This window comes from Mchenga conophoros, linkage group LG2 (genome assembly GCF_057382185.1).
Source record: "Mchenga conophoros isolate Kocher_MC1m ecotype Shallow Benthic linkage group LG2, M_conophoros_male_GT1.1, whole genome shotgun sequence".
NCBI classification, from domain to species: domain Eukaryota; kingdom Metazoa; phylum Chordata; class Actinopteri; order Cichliformes; family Cichlidae; genus Mchenga; species Mchenga conophoros.
In genome coordinates this window covers 33,748,723-33,767,959 of record NC_140527.1, presented here as the reverse complement: position 1 = coordinate 33,767,959, position 19,237 = coordinate 33,748,723, and the positions used below count along the sequence as shown (strand labels likewise).

Below are 19,237 nucleotides of genomic sequence, written 5' to 3'. Positions count from 1 at the left end.
AAGGTTGTAGTATATAATGAAAAAGGATAAAATAAAATAGTGTACAACTAAGTGTGTTTAAGAGCCTCAACAGAAATGCACAGACAAGCCTCAAAATGATAATGCAGACTTTCACAGTCAAATCTGGTTGAAAATCAAGATGGAAAAACAAATATTTATGAGGAAGTAAATGTGTAACTGGATAATCCATGATGCCAGTTGGCAGATGGCACCCGCATTCGTCAACAGCACTAGACACAACAACTTTCAGAGGGCCACAGGTAGCAGCCACACACAAGATGGTATTTGGTTTCACTTGCTGATTCTATTTTCTGCCGCTTTGCTTGGATGATCCTGCAAAGGCAGGGTTCACAAGGCACCACAACCCCACTTCTCCTCCTCATGGGAAGGCCAAGTCTGAAGATGTGGCCAGGCGAGAAAAAGGAGAGAGACAGGATGGCACTCAAGTGGGAGCATTTAGCCACTTGGAAAGTTAGAGAAAAATACTATGGTAAAAACTCAAGTGGCAAACTGGGCTAAATGAATTTCTCCATTTCTCAGTTTCTCCTACGAATCTCTAAGGACTCTGTGGCAGCACACGGCTGAATATCTGAGTCACTCAGTCTATCATAGCTGAAATGTATCCTGATGTTTCAAATGGCTAGAGCACTTAAGTTGCATGGTTAGATGGAGAAATGTCAGGCCACATAGAGGAGAAGAGAGAAGAGGAGATGAAAAGATTAGAGAGGCACAGGTGTTTGTGTGTGTATTTGTGTGCGTATGTGCTTGAATGTGCACGATTATGTACATTAATCACATCCTTCTCATATCAGTAAGTGGTTTTCACCTCCCCTATGTACCCATTATCCACTCTGATTTTCACCAGTCCATCCGTTTGTTTTCTCCTTGGCAGTGGCCTTTCTTTCACTTCATTTACGTCGCGATAGCCATTCGGTTATAATGCTGATTAGAAAACAAAAGCTAGATGGAGACAAATGCATAAAATCCCATTTAGGAATATTATGTTTGTGTCATTCTACGGTATAATATATATATTTCTGCATTTAAATGTCAAAAAACTGAATACTGCTCACTTGAATACTAACATGTTTTAAATAACATTCAAACCCCCTTAAAATACACATTTATATTTAATGTAATGGTGCCTCAAATTTTAGTCATTTGCTAGTAGCATTATAACAAGTCAGTCACAGAGCTAATGATTAGAAACTAATTAGAAAATAAAACAATAAGCATAATTTCTGCCTGTGTCCCAATATGTAGATTTTTACTGGCAATAGTGTCATAATTTATCACTGCATCATTTTACTGCCATGCTGTCTTTTGCTATAAAGACATTTGAATATGTGCACTTAAATTGCCCAATAATGTTATGAAGGGAAAGACCGTGTTTAAGTGTAAAAACCTGAAAAGGACGACAGCCTGTTTGACTTTAAAGGATTCAAAAAGATTCAGAAGAAGAAGAAGAAAAAGAAGACCTGTGCTCTGAGTCCTGGTTCCTAAATGAGAGAAGTGACCCAGAAGTAGCTGTGTGGTGACCAAATGAAACAAATACTAAGAAAAGTAGCTTCATTGCTTCCTTTATTACCTCCTTTAGCAGAGGATGCACTGGATCATCTTTAATTGAAGGAGAGGAAACGATGCATCATCTCAATGTTCATGAACACACTTATCAAAATTGAGAAAGTGGTGCAGATCAGCTAAATGTTAAAAGTAAGTACATGTTCTATTGCATACCATAACCTACTGATGTACTTTGAGTTTTTAAAAACATCCTTTTAAATGCACTGGTGAACTATGACTGTGTCGCTGCTGTAATAAAAATCTGCTGCTTGTCAAAAAGTCGTATGAAGTCTTGCATGTTCTTGCATGAAGAATGCACGCTCTCAAGATAATGAGCTTGATCAAAATGTGTTTAATTTTCTTTAAAACTCAGTTTGCATTGGTAACGTCCATTGCTGTATTGCTGGGATTGTGATGGATGGATGAAGGGAATTTTATTTGGGTCCTTTCCAAGGAGCTGGAAAGGAGTTGCGCTCCTCAGCAGGAAAATAAATTTTATTCCACTTTATTGGCTAAGCAGGTCAAATTAGTGTGATTGCAGGGTGATCTACTAATAGCGTGCTACTTACAAAGATGCAGCCAGTTCATTTTGATAATAACTACCATTCTGCCAAGAGCAGCGCAACTTAGCGGCTCAAAAACCAGCAGTCCTGATGAGGAAGCATGTAATCTGCTAACCTAAATAATACAGTCTGAGCACGGGTCTTAAGTATGCGTTTCTCACTGATAACGGCACGGCAATTCAGATTACTGAGAGGAGGCAAAAGGAGAATCAATATGTTTTTGATACAAGGGTTAATTCTTCTGATAGAAATTGATGTTGCCTGTTTGTGGTGCTGCAGGTTGAGAGTCAGCTGGAGACGTGAGTTGTTATAAAGTATTCCAGTGTATAGACCTGAAATCTGTGCGTAACAGCGTGTAATCTGTGTGATGTGTAGAAGAAGACCAAATATTATCTGTCATCAGATCCAGAGCCCTCCATTTGTTAATGAAGATAGTGTTAAAGTACCATATACAGAAATGTGTGCATTGCTTTTTTTTGGTACCTTTATTATTCAGGAGCAGAATTATTTAGGGCTTGGCTCTAAACATTCAGGGTGAGGACCGGCCGTAAAAGTCCAGCCTTTGTAATAAAGATGTTTTTCATTAGTTTTTCTCGCCTATTTGGCTATCTTCTCAACATTGTTACTGCAAGTGCGGCCCGATACTCTGTGCACCACATTTTAAATCCTCACCAATTCTCCTACACACCTGTCATTGAGCCTTTACTTGATCTCATGATGTTTTTAGATGAGGTCAAGAAAAAGCTGCCAGGAAAAGAAGGTAATATTTCAGATTTTAATACTAGAATTAGGAGCCTGCTGAGTCAGCCACGTGACGGTGATAGTGGATTGAAATTTGCTCTGAAAACTAAGCATTTGCTCTTATAAACTGCAGTATGATCTCTGTTCTATTATAAAACACCTCTAGTAATTGCAATTCATATCTAACGGGAAAAGCACTGAAAGCAAAACACTTTCATCATGGTCGTGTTTAGTTAGATTAAATCTGTTTGATTCTTGCCGACTTTGATCTGCTAGCAGAATAAATGTTTGGGAAATATCACAAGTACATTGTACTGTTACAGCCCTGAAATAAAAAATATGGTACTCATACAGGGATTGGGGTACTGAGGATTAATGGGGAAGGTTAAAACTGTGAAGCTATGATCTTCAGTTTTTGTGTCTGCTGAGTTTTCACACTGCTTAAAAAATATGTGATTCTCTCTCAGGCATCCCCTTGTGTTACAGTATGCACTGTATGGCCTATTTTATAATGAGTACTCTTGGTAACTCAATTCCATCTCTCTAAAAATACAAGTATGGAAAACAAAAAAGACAAAAAAAAAATCCAGGTTATCCAACACAGCTGGTATAAAATATTGAACATATCAAAATAAGACTAAGTAATGCTGAAATGATTGCAGTGCTTTGTTTCTTGAACCCGAAGAGAGGTCAGTGAAAATGGTTTGCTTAGTGCTTCTGTGTAGATAGATGTACATTTTATATATATTTTATGATAAAAACTAGACGATTCTTATAATACCACAACAGCAGCAGGGTCACACAATTCCAGGCTACAAACACGGGCTGTAATTGAGGATGCAACTAAATGGAGAAGAAATTAGAGCTGGTGGCTAGGCAACAGCAAAAGGAAGGAAGTGCAACAGAATGAACAGCCTGAGCAGAAGCAGTCCGTGAAAGTATCGTGCAGTCAGTGGTCCATAGAACTGCAGTCGAAGAGAAGTTGTCAAAGTCAAGTGAAGTGCATCATGCACAGTGCATGAAAAGAAACGCATAAACAATGGGAGGGCTATGTGACAGCCAGTGGCACCAGATTCATTTCAGATGTGGGGGACTAGTAAAAAGTCAGCCAATAAAATTGATTTAAAACTATTGCAGCATGTCAGCTGTCCCCTCTCATCCGAAAAATGGTTGGGGGAGAAAGTAACTGTGGATGGTTCTACGTGAGAGAATGCAAAAATCCATGGGACTCCTAAAGTTTTGCTCAGTTTCAGTTAGCATCCATTCATCCATAATCTCCACTTAATTCAGGGTGGTTGGAAGGCAGGGTAGACCCCGGACATGTCACTAATCTGTCACAGGGCTAACACAGACAACCAATTTAGGATCATCAAATAACCTAACCCCACTTCGTTCTGTGGGAGGAAGCTGGAATATCCAGGGGGAGCCCACAGAGACGTGAGGAGAACACTGAAACCTGGAACATGGTGGATTTGAACCTAGGACCTTGTTACTGTGAGACAGCATCATGTCCAATGAGTTTGCTCTGCCTTGTTCTTTACTCTTCCCCTCTATTGAGTGTGTGTTACTCACTGATGAAGTTTGTTTGGCCTGTGTAGATCGTGTACTGCAGCTCATAGGAGGTGACGCTGAACTCGTCCTCAGACGTCCAGTGAACAGTGATGGTGTCGTGGGAGGCGGTGCACAGCTCGTCTCTTATAGATGGAGGGTTGGGAGCTACGTGTGGAGGAAACAAGAACACGATCAAATAAAATAAATGTTAGAAAGCGTCATCAAGTCATTTTGTCTTAATTCTCAGAAATATAATACGTCTCAACAGCTGCATAAACTTTTTACTACTTGAATTTGACACTAAGTGGACACGAGGTAATTGTCTTTCTAAAGGGGAGTTTTGTGTGTTCATAATGTCTTTCAGACATTCGTTTTCATTTATCTGAGGGCATATGAATGTGTTGGCTTTGTGTCAGAATGAAAACCCCGGTCACTTTTGTAAAGATCGTGATCACACCCTTTCTTGGTCTGACCTATTAATATTTAGGCAGCCCATTCAACGTGGAGAAGTCTGAATAGCATGGAGCCATATAGCACACAAACGAACACAACTTCTGAACAGGTGTGAGCCTGTGTTTTGTTTTGGCCAATGAAGACTTTAATTAAAGAGAGGGTGTTGACATCCAAAAACAGATGGCATATCGTTAGCTTCATAGCATAATTGCCTAAGTCATTTGACTAAGTCAATGACTTAGGCACTTATGCTATGAAGCTAACGATATGAGATCAGGGTTCACAAAGATCAAAGTACAAGATAACAATGTATGAGGAAATAGAGCAGAGTTAGAAAAGCTTCCTTTGTGCTTTTTTGTCCAACACAATCTTAGATAATTTATACTTTGTAACTGTCATAGAAAGCATGAGCATTTGTTGAGTTAATCTGCTGCTCCTTAAGGCCAGATGACTTTTCTGTCTGAAAGGAAGACAGCTGAGGTGCCACGAAAAGCAATAAAGTCAACAGAGGTTAAGGTTTTGAAAGAACCATAAAATAACATTACTCTCTTCCCTCAGGAAAAGATAGGTTTGTGTATTTTGGTTTCAGTTGCCGTCCAAATGTGAAAATCAAAGTCTGATAACTCGCATTTGTGAGTTACAGAATGTCAAACAGGACAAACGTGTGTTTTTATCCTGTCTTCCTCCCCTCACCCCTAACCAGTCAAGCCAGATTGCTGCCCCTACCTGAGCGTGGCTCTGCAGGAGGTTTCTTCCTGTTAAAAGGGAGTTTTTCCTTCCTAATTCCACCAAAGCACTTGCTTATAGGGGGGGGGGGGGGGGGGGGGTCATGTGATTGTTTGGGTTTTTGCTGTTTTCTTTGTATTGTATTTCTTTGTAGGGTCTTTACCTTACAATGTAAAGTACCTTGAGGTGACTGCTGTTTTGATTTGGAACTATATAAATAAAATTGAATAAGTCAGCAAAGTTGTGTTTTCCATGTCTGAAAAGGGCTTATGTGACTGTGGCGGAGGCGTGGCCCCGGGCGCAGCTGCAGGGGAGGAGTGGAGCGGAAGGCTCAACGGGGCGGCGCCGCGAGGCTGGTAAGAACAGCTGATATTGTTTATGGACTAATGATGGTCTCCTCCGCTGTGTTTATAGTGAGACAAGGAGGAGCGGCCAGGAGAGATCAGCTGGGCTCGAGCTGTCAGACGGTGCGACTGAGTCAGCTGTCAAAATACAAATATATCAATAAACGTGGAAGTTGGCTATACCTGCCTGTGTGTGCGTGTGTCTGTGCTGGGTGTACTCTACAGTGACAAGGCTGGATAGTTTTCTTAACTTATAGAGAACAGTTTTGTTCTTTGAAACAGTGAATCAAAAAAACAAAAACAAAACCAAGACAGCAGCAGGACGACTGTTAACATATCTACTGCAGATTTGACAGGATGTGAATTTACCTGTTAGGTAATCTAGTCCTTCCAGAATCTTCTTCTCTCGGGAGAAGTCAAGAGCAAAGTTGTCAAACGCCTCGTTCAAGTTGACATCTGGGATGAGCACCTGCGAGGAGGCCGTGGCCATTGCAACCCTTTTGAGTTGTCAGGACACGGGGGCGAGCAAAGTAAATGGTAGAGAAGGAGGGATGAGAGGTCCGATGAGGTGACGAGGAAAAGAGGGATGGAGCAGGAAAAGATGGGAGGTGATGAAGAGATGGAAAAATAAGAGCAGAGAAGTGAGGTGAGATGGCAAGAGGAGAGAGGTGGTAGACATTATTAGTGACACGGAAAAGGGCAAGAGAGGGGAAAAAATTTAAAAGAATACAAACATGAAATTCATAGTCTCAGAATAAATGTCTACATCCAATCCAACTCAGAATGTCTGCCTTGGTGTTGTCAAAACACACTCAAAGCAGACATGCACTGACAGACTTACTCTACAGTCTCTACAGCTTTGTGGAAACTTGTGCCTACTTTTGCTTTGAGCATCAGTGAGCTGTCTGTGGCAGGAGCCAGCCAGAACCACAGTGCTGGCAGGGTTACACAGCAGTGCAGAGTGGAGGACAGATCAGCACTAGTCCTTAAGACTTCAGTTCCTCAGTAAAGAGAAACCAGTCAGTCAATAAAGCGCACGGCCAGGTGGTTGAAAGAAAAGTGGAGCCGAGGCCAAATAAAAGATAGTGTGCTAGCCGTGGCTTTTGCAAAGGTCTTTGTGAAAGAGACAGAGCAAAATATCTACAGGAGGAGGACGACGAAGGAATGAGGGTATTACAGAAGTGCGAGGGTTGAAAGGAAAACTGCAGAGCTGGCCCTTAAATGATAGATGATTTTCAACAGAGGCCTGACATTGATCGCAAGAGCCAAAGACTTTTGATAAAATGCTGATTTCACCAGCATCCCCTTCAAGTGGATTTCACAGAGGTAAAAATCGAAAACTCATTGTAGGGCAGAGGTTTGGATTTAAAGAGTCAAAGACTTATTGCCAAATACTCTGACAACTATCATGCAGCCTGCTACAAGATGACACAACTCCACACGGAAAAAGCGAGACAAAAACCCCAGTCAGGATGACTTGTCAAAAGCCTCCCACTTGTCTGGACTATTAATAGCTATAATGAAGTGAAATTAGCATATTGTTGCAACAGGCAGGTGGTATAAGTCGGTGCGCCGCTCCACCTACCTTTCGGCGACATTTCTGGCAGTCTGAAGGAAGCGGGCGTGGTCGTTCTCCTTCAAGCTCTGCTCAGCCTGTGTGATCAGGGCACTGGAGCGCTCCAAACACTGGCGACAATTTGCAATCTGCTGAGCCAACTTGCGCAGTTTCATCACCTGGAACAAACAAAGCACACGTTGCCACGTTACGACACACGCGGTTTGTTTTCATTTGCACACTGTGAGCCTTGAAGGAATACATCGCCCTTCTCGATAACTCGACTTTTAAATTTTTCATTTAGCTAAGAGAATGCAGACGACATTGCCAGCACCTGGTCTAGTAAAACATTCGACATTCTTTTACTATGCGGGAATCTTGACACGTACTCTATGTCTCTAATCCCCATCTCCAAAACTTAGACAAAAGTAGTTCACTGGTGTTATTGATCTTCTATGTTCATCTTCTGGGACTGAAAATAACTTTCTATTTGCTCAGGGCAACTTGTGTGCCTTCCACTGCAAAAATTCAGGAAAAAAGGATCTCAAAACTCTCTCTATATCCAAAAAAAAAAGAAAAAAAGAGAAAAAAGAGCCCTCCTCTGCACTCCAATAATTTCAGTTTGGTGGATTTTTTAAATTCATTTTGACAGTAACTAAAAAAAGCCAATTGTGCTTTGCTTCCCACATCGGCACACATTATTGACACAAAGACAGCACTCTCTCAGATGATTTTTGCTCGGTGAACTTTCCATATTGCAGAGTTAACTGAAGTTTTATAACCAAAGAAAAACAGACGCAGATATTCAAACACATACGACCGAGCGTGATCAAATGTTATATCCACAGAAGAATCTGAACGTGCAGAAGCAATTAGCAGATGGCATTAGAGTTTATGATTAAGGATGTTTATCTACTCACAAAAAACAATAAAACTTTGGAGTCCACACAGAAACGCAGTCATAGACACAGTTATCTGAGACATGCACCAACTGGAAAAAGGAGAAAAAGAAGCAGAGGGCCTGAGTTTAAGTGAGCCCATTGGATCTATGCTCACATTGACCTTAATATCATGTTGCACAATCAAAGGGCAGATAGTTCTAGGTCACTGGATGAGGGGCACCAGTCTGTGCATACATACCCATGTTTAAAAACTGTGAAACGAGGCCTGACAGGAAATGGATGAGACACTACTGGCTGTAAAAGTCACAGTTCTTTCCCTCCTACCTTACCAAACAAAAGAGACATCGAGCTCGTCTTTTAAGCACCTTGTAAGTGCATCTACTGTGCATTCACGTGGTGCGCATGATTCAAATGTAGCAGCGCAGACAAACAGGAAACTGCTGATTTTGGACCACATAATAATTTGCTTCATTTTCATCACAAAGCATCATGCTGTGCGAATCAAGTCAGGTCACGTTGTCGGGTCAGGATTCAGACACAAGCACGGTTTGTTAAGTCCTTTTCACTGTAATTTGTTAGCGTGTGTGCTTTAATGTCATTTCCCACCGAGCAAAAGGAAAACCACGATGAGCAAATTTGAAATGAAAGTAATCTGTTTATCTTTATTGCTGCTCATATCCTGATCCTGGAAATGAACTTAGTTTGATGTAAAAAACCAAAACAAACCAAAACAAAGGGTCTTTGTGAGCGCTGAGACTGCCAGCAAGAGGCAACTGTAGAATTCAATACCGGCTTTAGCGTGGAATGTTGTTAAATGATTAAATAAATCATCTGTGAATCTAAAGGCAAAGAATGAAGTTAAGTCTCTTAATGCACTGAACGCATCATAATTTCAGGCTAAGGCTAATTTGAATCTCTAACACTATCCATCCATCCATCCATTCGCTTCCGCTTATCCTTTTCAGGGTCGCGGGGGGCGCTGGAGCCTATCCCAGCTGTCATGGGGCGAAAGGCGGGGTACACCCTGGACAGGTCGCCAGTCTGTCGCAGGGCTAACATATAGGGACAGACAACCATTCACACTCACATTCACTCCTAGTGACAATTTGGATTAATCAATTAACCTATCCCCACAAGCTGCATGTCTTTGGACGGTGGGAGGAAGCCGGAGTACCCGGAGAGAACCCACGCAAACACGGGGAGAACATGCAAACTCCACACAGAAAGACCCCGGCCTGATGGTGGAATTGAACTCAGGACCTTCTTGCTGTGCGGCAACAGTGCTAACCACCGTGCCACCGTGCTGCTCTCTAACACGAAACAAAACTAAAGTTCACATGGCTAAAAGGTCACCATCAAAAGTTTTCATGGAATCTAAAGTCCACTTTCCTTCTCGCTGCTGGAAAAGCTGCTGCTGCTGCTTTAGAAGTCTCGTTAAGCTGGAGTCTTAATGGAGTTTTCAACTGACATCTCAGCTGCACTTGCACTAAGTCCGCCATAATCTCTTGTCACTAAAAATGACATTTGAGCAGGTTGTTGACTGCAAAGAGAGGAGAAGCGAGAGGAGGTTTAAAGGATGAATTGTTATTTGGCAACATAGGCCGCAAACAACAATTTTAGAGATGATTACTTCTCTCCTGCAAAATAATGGACAATATGGCACGGTCTGAGTGTGTGTTCGTGTGTGTGTCTCTTACTTTGTGCGAAGCCTACAGTTCGTGATTTAAAGCTGAAATTGAACCTTCTAATATAATTTTAATACTTATGAGGTGATGCTACAATATTTAAAGTTGGTTTTTTTTATCATTTTACTGAGTCAAAACTTTTTCAGAGGCTGAATTTTCTTAAAGTGCAATCATAGATATGAAAACAAAGCAATGTGTTATTAATGGCTTATAAAAATAATATGTTTTCTCTCACTCCAGTTGATTGAAAAACATATTTTTGTAGCTAACATTTAGCAGTGGCATAATGGTTAAATTACTAAATAGTCTTCTGTAGGTATTTTTGCAGCTACAGCTATAATCCCCTGGTGGCCATTAAAACAAATTCATCAGTCTTTCATACTGTTTATCATTGAAAGTAGATGAAACCAGGATATGACTGCATACAAAAAGACAGAATCTCAACAACAGATAAATCCAGCTGATGCTGTGGGAATATATGTCATCTGTAAGTCATGGTAGCATGAAGCACTATTTTACAAGTAATGACCAGCCATCAGTCACTAGATTTTGGATGTGGATCCTTAAAGTTTTACAGCCTTGATTTGCTTTTAAAGAAATAGAATAAACAAAACCACAGCACTGAAAACAGGCCAAAGCCAAAGGCTTTGTAAGGTCGACCATCCATCCTGACCTGGCTCTGAGAGACAAATGTTATATTTGCACATTCACAAGAGGCACTTATCACATAAACACAGAGACAGGTTGTTTAAGTGGTGCCAACAACAGTAATGCTGTTGTTTTTATGATGAGTCCCTACCAGGCATAAGCTTTTAAAATGAAGTTCAAATGACCCATGAGATCGTTAAAAAAAAGTTGTGTTAAAAAAAAGCTAGTATGTAACACTAAAAGAGTTTTGCATTGTTAATCCTTGGAGTTTGAACAGTTTTCAAGAAAAGATAACGGAAAAGCGGCAGAATAGATGCTTGGAAGACAGGAAGTCATATGACAAAAACACACAAACAGAAACCCGGCCGTGGGAATAGTCTGGTTTTTTTGTTGTTTTTTATTATGTGCGTGTGTGTGAGCTGGGAGAGATTAAGTATGACTGCTGAGTCTCCTCTGCAAGATACAGACCTCATTATGAAGAAGTAAGAGAGAGAATGGGAGCACCTTGCTCACCATGATCAAGCCTGTATAATCCGGTTATTCTGTTGCAGAGTCACCTCTGAACACTTTCCTTTATGAGACTGTCCTCAACAGGAAGCCATCTCAGTACTTTGCTCATAAAATGTATAATATGAGCCGTGTTTTTGTAGCAATGTCGCTGTGTAAAATATCAATATTCATCTTATCCTTTGCTCTCTTCTACACATTTGAATTAGTCAAGGCGCATTTGATTCATCTTCCTTGACCTTTCAAAGTGATGCATACGGGCTTCCTACATTTGACCGCTGTACCTTCAGCTGGAGAGCCTTTTACAGGCACAGACTCTCAGGAGAACAAACCTTGCTCTTTGTCTGCATTCATTGTCGACACACTCCTCTGTCTCACACACACACAAACCTATTTTAGTCTTTGTGTTAACTGTTGGGAAATTTCTCTATGAAGCTCCTCTGCCACCTTGGATCCTTCACAAGCACTTAAAATTTCATCTCTGGAAGGGTTATTCATGGTCAGAGACGGGACAACCACCCATATACACATGGGCATGAGTACACACACACACATTCACACACACAGAGCCAAATGTGTATCTGTCTGTGCAGTTAGTTGTGGACTTTCTAAAACAGCAGCAGGAGGTTCAGAACAGTCTTTCCTGCCATTTTAAATTCTTTCCTCACGCATTCATGTTGACTGCCTAAATATGAGGAGAGACTGTTATTGCTCTCTTTTTTTTTATCCTCCGTGCTTTTCATTTCTCGTAAAGCCTGCATGTGGTGTATATTTGGGTAAACAAGCAGACAACCACACAAATATATTCTGTCCACGGCATCGTTGCTTTCATATTCATTCGCTTCTGCAAAGTGATGGTGGGTCGGGCTTATTGCCTTACTTTAGATGGCAAGGCGACACAAGTTTTTGAAATATGAACTGCTGAAAACTGAATGAAACGATGTAATATGAATTCACCGAAGTCATCATCTCTCTCTTCTAAGTGCCAGTAATCACTGTTTTTGTTTATGCACGCTGAATAAAAATGCGTCTAATCTTGGACTGATTCAGTTAATGACACACGCAGAAGATCGTCCATCTATAACTCGTTTTGGTTGTACGGTACACTTAAGCTGGGCATACACTGTGCGATTTTTTTCAGTCGTGTTATTCAGCTTCTGCTCAAACTGTACGATTGACTTGCAGGGGTTAGAAGTTCGTAGGTCACGATGCAGGGTCTCACACTATACGGCCCGATGCTCTGATGCGACCCGAGTGCTCAAACTGTGCGTCCATAAAAATGAAGGTAATCTGTCGCTCGCTCTCCCTCTCTGTCTTTCACTCACACAGACATACCACCGCCATCAACTTTGCTAAATTGCTAATGAAAAACACTGATCAGGCAGCTGTGATTGAGCAGCAGTGTAAATCCAACTATTTTTACGGTTGTTGTGGTTGTGATGATTTTGTGAGGCCACATGGAAAAGGCTCGGATGAGCTATCCAAAGCTCATCCGAGCTTTCCAAAATTCTACAAGTGCCTCCATCGCTTGCGTCCAGATCACATGCTGTACTGCCGTACTACTCCGTCTTTTTCACTGACGTTTATGTGTTTGCACGTGCGCAGTGTGAGAAGCTGCGGTGACACCCTCACGACGGTCGTGACTACCAAGCGATTGATGATCGGGAGCTGGTCGTGAGGTGTTAATCGCTTCTCGTTACCCCACGTATACTACACGATGCACGACGCACGATGAAGGCCAAAATCGGGCCGATCACCAAAACGGTTGCACGACTGAAAAATCGGCTCAAAATGGGCCAAAAATCGCACAGTGTAAGCCCAGCTTTAGAGATACGCTTATACACCGCCTGGGGTTCCTTAACAACTCCCAGCAACATCATTTACAACAAAAGATCTTGTTTAGTTTTTTTTTATTAGGAAAATATACATTCTGCCTGCCTCAGCAGACATTCAGTTAATTAACTATAGATCTTATCTCAGGAGTTTAAACAATATTCAGCTTTACACTCAACAGTAACTAAAAATACAACATCTGGATGATAATCTTGCTCTGACTGATTAAATCTATTGGGACCTGTTGTGGTCATTTACATTTCTTTTCAATTCTTGGACTCTGCAACTGTGGCTATGCATGATTCACAGTTCAAAATAATCCATATTTATCTTAAGTTATCTTATACTAGGCCTTGGTGCAGCCCCTCAGTTCCTCGAGTGTCTCCCTTTAATGTCACAAGCCCTTTAAACTCTTGTGATTTCTTGTGACTGTGTGCAGTGAACTTGCAGTCTCGTTAACTCTGAAGTGAAGAGTCAGGGTTAGCTTATTAAATACATTTTGGAAAGCCAGAAATCTGTTGCTGTCTACATATACTGAAATTCATATTAACTACTTACACTCGTAGTCCAGTCAGAACCTCATAGATGTAAAACATATATTGAAAATTTACTCTAAATAAGTGAATATTGTAGTTCTTTCAGGACAGCAGTTTAACTGCAAAATGGGATAGATGCTCAGGAATCTTGTTATTATATATAACCAGATTACAGTCACTTGGCAACCAGTTGAGTCAAGTTCCCTATTGTAAAGAGACACATTCCAGGATGAGTTACGCTCATTGGCACAGACTGACTCAGACTGATTACAATATCATGGCAACCTCTCTGAATTTCTAAATTAGACAGCGATTATTTGCAAACCTTGACCAATCTGAGAGTAACTGCAGTCAGTCTAAGTTGGGCCGTGAGTGTTTGGAGGCAGGTTGCCTTTCTTGAGGTGACCTGGGCAATTGCTTTGTGATGAAACGTGGTCGCCAAGAGATTGAAGGTATTGCACGCTCATCCGCTGGTAACTTCAACTACTTGCATTCAGGAAAAAAAATTCCAATAGTTGATTATGTTAATTTGGCTACGCCTAGAAATTCTGTCCATAAAAATTATGAACAGAATCGGTGACAAAGGGCAGCCGCGGCGTAGCCCATCACCCACCAGGATCGAGTCCGACTTATTGCCGGCTGTACGGACCAAGCTCTTGCAACGGTCGTATAAGGACTGAATGGCCTGTAGCATGTTCATCTGGATTTAGCATTTTCAGTGGGAGAAATGTTTTGTCACTCATCCAAGTGACTTCCTTCCTTCATGATTTCTTCAGATAAGTGAAGAAGTCATTTGGATGAGTGACTTTTTATTTATTTTTTATTAACTTACAGGGAACCATAGTAGGTTCCCTGTAAGTTAATAAAAAGCCAATATTGTTGTCTGTTAGCTTTGTTTTTTTGTGTCTTAAAGGTTAAAAAAAAATCAGTCAGTGCCACATTTGTGATTGTACCTGAATTTGAATATTTCAGACTGCACTTAAAAGACGCTTAAAAAAATTTAGTTGAATATAATACTTTACCTTGGATTCTTTGATCTTCACGGCGATGACCTGTTTTCTCTGGCGAATGATCTCCACCAGCTCATCACACTCCTCTACCAGCTTAGCTTCATGCATGGCTGTGTTCACCTGAAGAGAAGCAAACACACAACTTAAGAAACCCTCACAGCCTCACTTTAAAGTCAAACTGTATATTCACTGACTTGCTCAGGTTCAATGTATCTTATATTTTGCTTTTGGTGTCTGATATCAAAAATGTGTCTGCACATTTTTTTTCTTCCTCGTTCACATGCTCTCGTTGGGAACTTTGTAAGACTTTCGGAGTGGCAGGAAGGATCATTTGCATCATCGCATACAGAGCACGTCCTATAGTTTTCCATTTCATTAAGAATTCTGCACACCAGGAAAAGTGCCTTAAGCAACGTGCACCTGGATTAAAAATAACTTGTGAAGAACAAAACAAGGAAAAGTGATTTCCAACTCATCAGCTGTCACTGGGAAGATCATAAATCAATATATTAGGTACACGAATCCAAGGTTAAACAAAACAATTCATAAATACACATAAATATGGCAAACTAATTGGTCAGCCAATTAGGGGGCATTGCAGGTAGTGAGAAACCGACATTTTAATGTACACTGTAGATGGAATTTATTATTCATTCGCCAAAAATGTTCTTGTCCTTGCTGGAGCCCATCTCTCCTAATAAAAAGGGTTACTGTGCAGTTGGATTTGAAACACTGTTTTATACTTGTATGCAGCATGAATTTATTACAAAAATGGTGCATTAAATGATTAGAGTTACACTATTTAAAAAAAACATGTTTACTTAACTCAGAAAAAGCCAAGGTGGATTATTTGAAAACTCAAAGGCACCCAGAAAAGGTCTGTGGAGACAATAATTAAATCACTCATAGAAAATGCTCACACCAAGCCAATTTAATAGATTCTGTGATTGTTTCAGGACCAAAGTCACCAAGGCAACTCTTCATCAGTTCACCATTTCACGCCAGCACTAAATGAACATCCATCTTCAAATTTGTGTGTGTGGGTGGGTGAGGGTTTTTTTTGGAGACACTAAGGGTGTTTGCTGAATTTCAACAATGAACCACTATTAAGCAGTTTGCTCATTATGAAATATGCATACAATTACTGCAAAAGCTTTAGAACCACTTAGGGCAGGGTTTTAGATCATAAAAAAAGATACTCCAACTTCACTGTTGAACCAAAAAAGAGAAGAGAAAATCTAAATGGCAATTTGTCAAGTGAGTGGGTTGTGATTTCTGATTCATGAGCAAACAAAGGTACAAAAAAAAGAGACAGAAATGACATCTATACTTCCAACCTTAACTGTGTCAGGGTTTCTGGGTCGTTGACCCAGTATTTTCAGTTCACGTTCACTGTTTATCTACTGCCTGTTCCACTTCCTGTTTTATTGTGTTAGCCTTGGTCTGTGTGCATTATGTTCAGTCCTCTTCCCATTTATCATTAGTTCATTATGTTCAGCTGTTCACTCACCTGTCTCCAATCGTTGTCATTGTTAGTCATGTATTTAAGCCCTCTCTTCCCTTCAGCCCTTGTCGTGTCATTGATGTTATGTTGTCGTTTCCGCCTGCGTTCAGTCAGCTAGCCATTCAGTCTTTCAGTCAGTCAGTCAGTCCTTCATTCATTCATTCAGTCAGTCAGTCAGTCAGTCAGTCGTCCAGCCAGCTAGCCCTTTCCTACTCCTGTTCTGTTTGTTCACTACATCGACAATAAACACCAACCTTCACCTACCTACCTGTGAGTCCAGCATTTGGGTCCTCCTTCTCTCATCCACGACACTAATCCTGACAGACTGGTTTTAGGTCTGGGCGTACCTTACTTGCTTCATCTGCTCTAATAGTCATATTTTTTTAAAAATAATTTTTATGTTTCATACAGTAACATAAAGATGCACAAAGCTCATATCTGTTATCTAAGATCATGTTGTAACAGAGATGTAATTGGCTGTATTTACACCTGTGCAGAGGTTTACTGTAAGTGCAACCTCTATATCTCGATGAGTGATTTTGTCTGTAGGAGTCACTTCAAACCATTACAGAAATTACAAATATACTCCAGAATAAAAAGAAATAAAACTAACCCAGCAGGGTGACAGTGGGAATTTTTCACCCAAACTGGAAACTTCAGAGTTATTGAGAAAATTCAGACAAGAGGCTAGAAATTTCACTTCAAATAAGACGTTTTCAGAGGCCAGAAACATTTACAGAGAACAGTGTTCCTTGAGCTGCTTCGCTAGCTGCTGTAGCGTTTGTTGTCACAAAAAGCTACAGGTGAGTGTTTCCTGCAGGGAAGGGACTGTGGCAAGAGCACTTTTGTTCTTGGCTGGCAACCATAACACAGTAGTACACAAGGAGATGCACTGCGAGGAGACCTCTTTTACTGTGGCACACGCAATCTTACAGAGGTGCAATGATGACATTTAAATTAAAGATCACAGCAGTGATAACAAAATACAGCAGAGCAGAATTTACAAAGATAAATGCTCATGTGGGATAGAGTAGATTTAAATGAGTAGATTTTTTTTTTACATACAAACAAAAAAAATCACCTTGATTAAGAAGTGTTTTCTTAATGTTATTAAAAATATACAGAATGACGTAGATGCACATTATGATCTCTTACTTATCCACCGATCGACTGATATGATCAAAGGAATTCATTGGACTGTGTGTTTCTAAACTGTTCAATAACAGAAAATAATCCATATATATATATTTAGAGATGTCAACAGTACCAACGCATACAGTACCTTTTCACACCAAATTGTGAGAAAGCAACATTACTAGGTAATTTTTTTAGTTCTGTAGATAGTATAGACAGGTGTGCCGTGGAAGATTATCTGGTTCAATCTGATTAGTGATCGGCGTGAGTAACGGGCAGAACAATTACATTCTCTTCCACTAGAGGGCAGTGCAACTACCTGCTCTAATTAAAAGGGTTGCCAATGCCAACTGCCAGTAAGACAGAAGAAATTACATTTGGTGGTGCGCCATGTGACTTTTCTAATATGAAATATGTGTCTTGGTTCAGGGTTGGGAAGCACTGACTACCCAGTCTTTATGAAGAACTTCGAGAGGTCAGTAAAGGTTCTGATTCAATAACAATTAAATATTAAAGAGTTTCCCTCAATGTTAACCTGGCTGGTACACATGTTAACCTTAACATGAGTAGGGGGACAGCCAGTTAGACGTAACTGTTTATCTACTATCACTCACCCCAATTAGCTATTTCTCAAATTATTATTAAGACTATAAAAACATTATTACTATTGATGAAGATTAAGATGATTAATTTATTGATAGAAGTAGCTGCTCAAAAGTTTCCTCAAATATTTTAAGGGCACATTGCACACAATGCTGAGATGTGCCAAGTTTTTGGCTAAGGTCTCTTTTCGAATTCCCTTTTCATTGCAAAAGTACTCATTATATCCGTCAAACTATGCCCTATTTGTCATTTCTAGTAAGTTTTGTACTAAAAATGTCAAATCTGTTATGTGTAGACGCAGAATTGGTTTATCCCTTGAGTTGGGTGCACACAGAGAAGATTTTTCCTGCACAACTATTGCTCAAAACCACATAAATCTTTTTTTTACAAAAAATCTGGCTTCTTGCAAGAAAACTATAAAGAAATGCAAGGTGGTTTAAGACTTGCACAGTACTGGATCCTCTTAAGGATGGCTTTGAGCCAAAGTAGGCCCTCACATGGTGAGAAAATCACAGGGGCACACAAACACAAACAACACAGTTCTGCAAAAAGCCATTTTATGACTGCAGCTTCGTAATTAAGCAGGATGAATGCAGCTATCCTGGGTCACTGTGAATTACGACTGGGCTACTTAGCAGCGTAGTTATGGAAAATTGTTCCCTCCTCGTTCCCCCTTCTCTCCGTCTCTCTCTCTCTCTCTCTCTCTCTCTCTCTCTCTCTCTTTTAACCTCACTCAAATTAGGCATTATTAGACTCCTCTGCAGGTATACTAAAAAGCACTGTGCCAACTTCAAGTTAAGGTCTGTTATTGGAAGAATAACCACATATAGCAAGTGTTAAGAAACCTTTCACCTGCTCCTGCTCTTAAAATATTTATGAAAACTAGTCAGGGTGCTAAAATTCAATAAAAATATCTCACTTTCAAATTTCTTAAAAACGTTTGGTTGATGATAATTATGTTTAACACATGTTCTAATTTGCTCTATTTAATCTGTCTTTGGGAAATTATTAAACTCTCCAACATCGGATAAATAAAAGTATTTGAATACAATATATTAGGCAAACTAAATGGAATTATGATTTATAAGGATTATTACTTTAGTCAATAGTAATATAATAATAATGTTAATATAGAATATCCTCCTCATTAATACAGCTATGACTTAACCACATCCTTTTCAGTGCTTTCTACTAATTATTAAAAGTATATCTGACAAGCATGTTTGTATATGCTATTATAATGACATTATTTTAGCAAAAGCAAATGCAGATATCAGCTGAGTAATGTTACAGTTGGGTACAGCTGGCAGCACATATTTCTCTCTAATAAGCTACCACAGTTCTCATCAAGTTGACATCCTATAGCCTGTACTGAACCA

General features: G+C 40.1%; 1 protein-coding gene across 5 annotated transcripts in view; it reads right to left on the bottom strand.

Annotated features, from left to right (window-relative positions):
• The window catches only part of mid2 (midline 2), a 170,398-nt gene that overhangs the window by 26,900 nt on the left and 124,261 nt on the right, over positions 1–19,237 (bottom strand). For all 5 annotated transcript variants that reach the window (XM_085296409.1, XM_085296393.1, XM_085296389.1 and 2 more), the window contains 4 exons: positions 14,630–14,737; positions 7,527–7,675; positions 6,311–6,438; positions 4,440–4,583 (listed from right to left, as the gene is read on the bottom strand). In XM_085296409.1, coding sequence (XP_085152535.1) covers positions 4,440–4,583; positions 6,311–6,438; positions 7,527–7,675; positions 14,630–14,737 — 529 coding nt within the window. The remainder of the gene's footprint in view (positions 1–4,439; positions 4,584–6,310; positions 6,439–7,526; positions 7,676–14,629; positions 14,738–19,237) is intronic.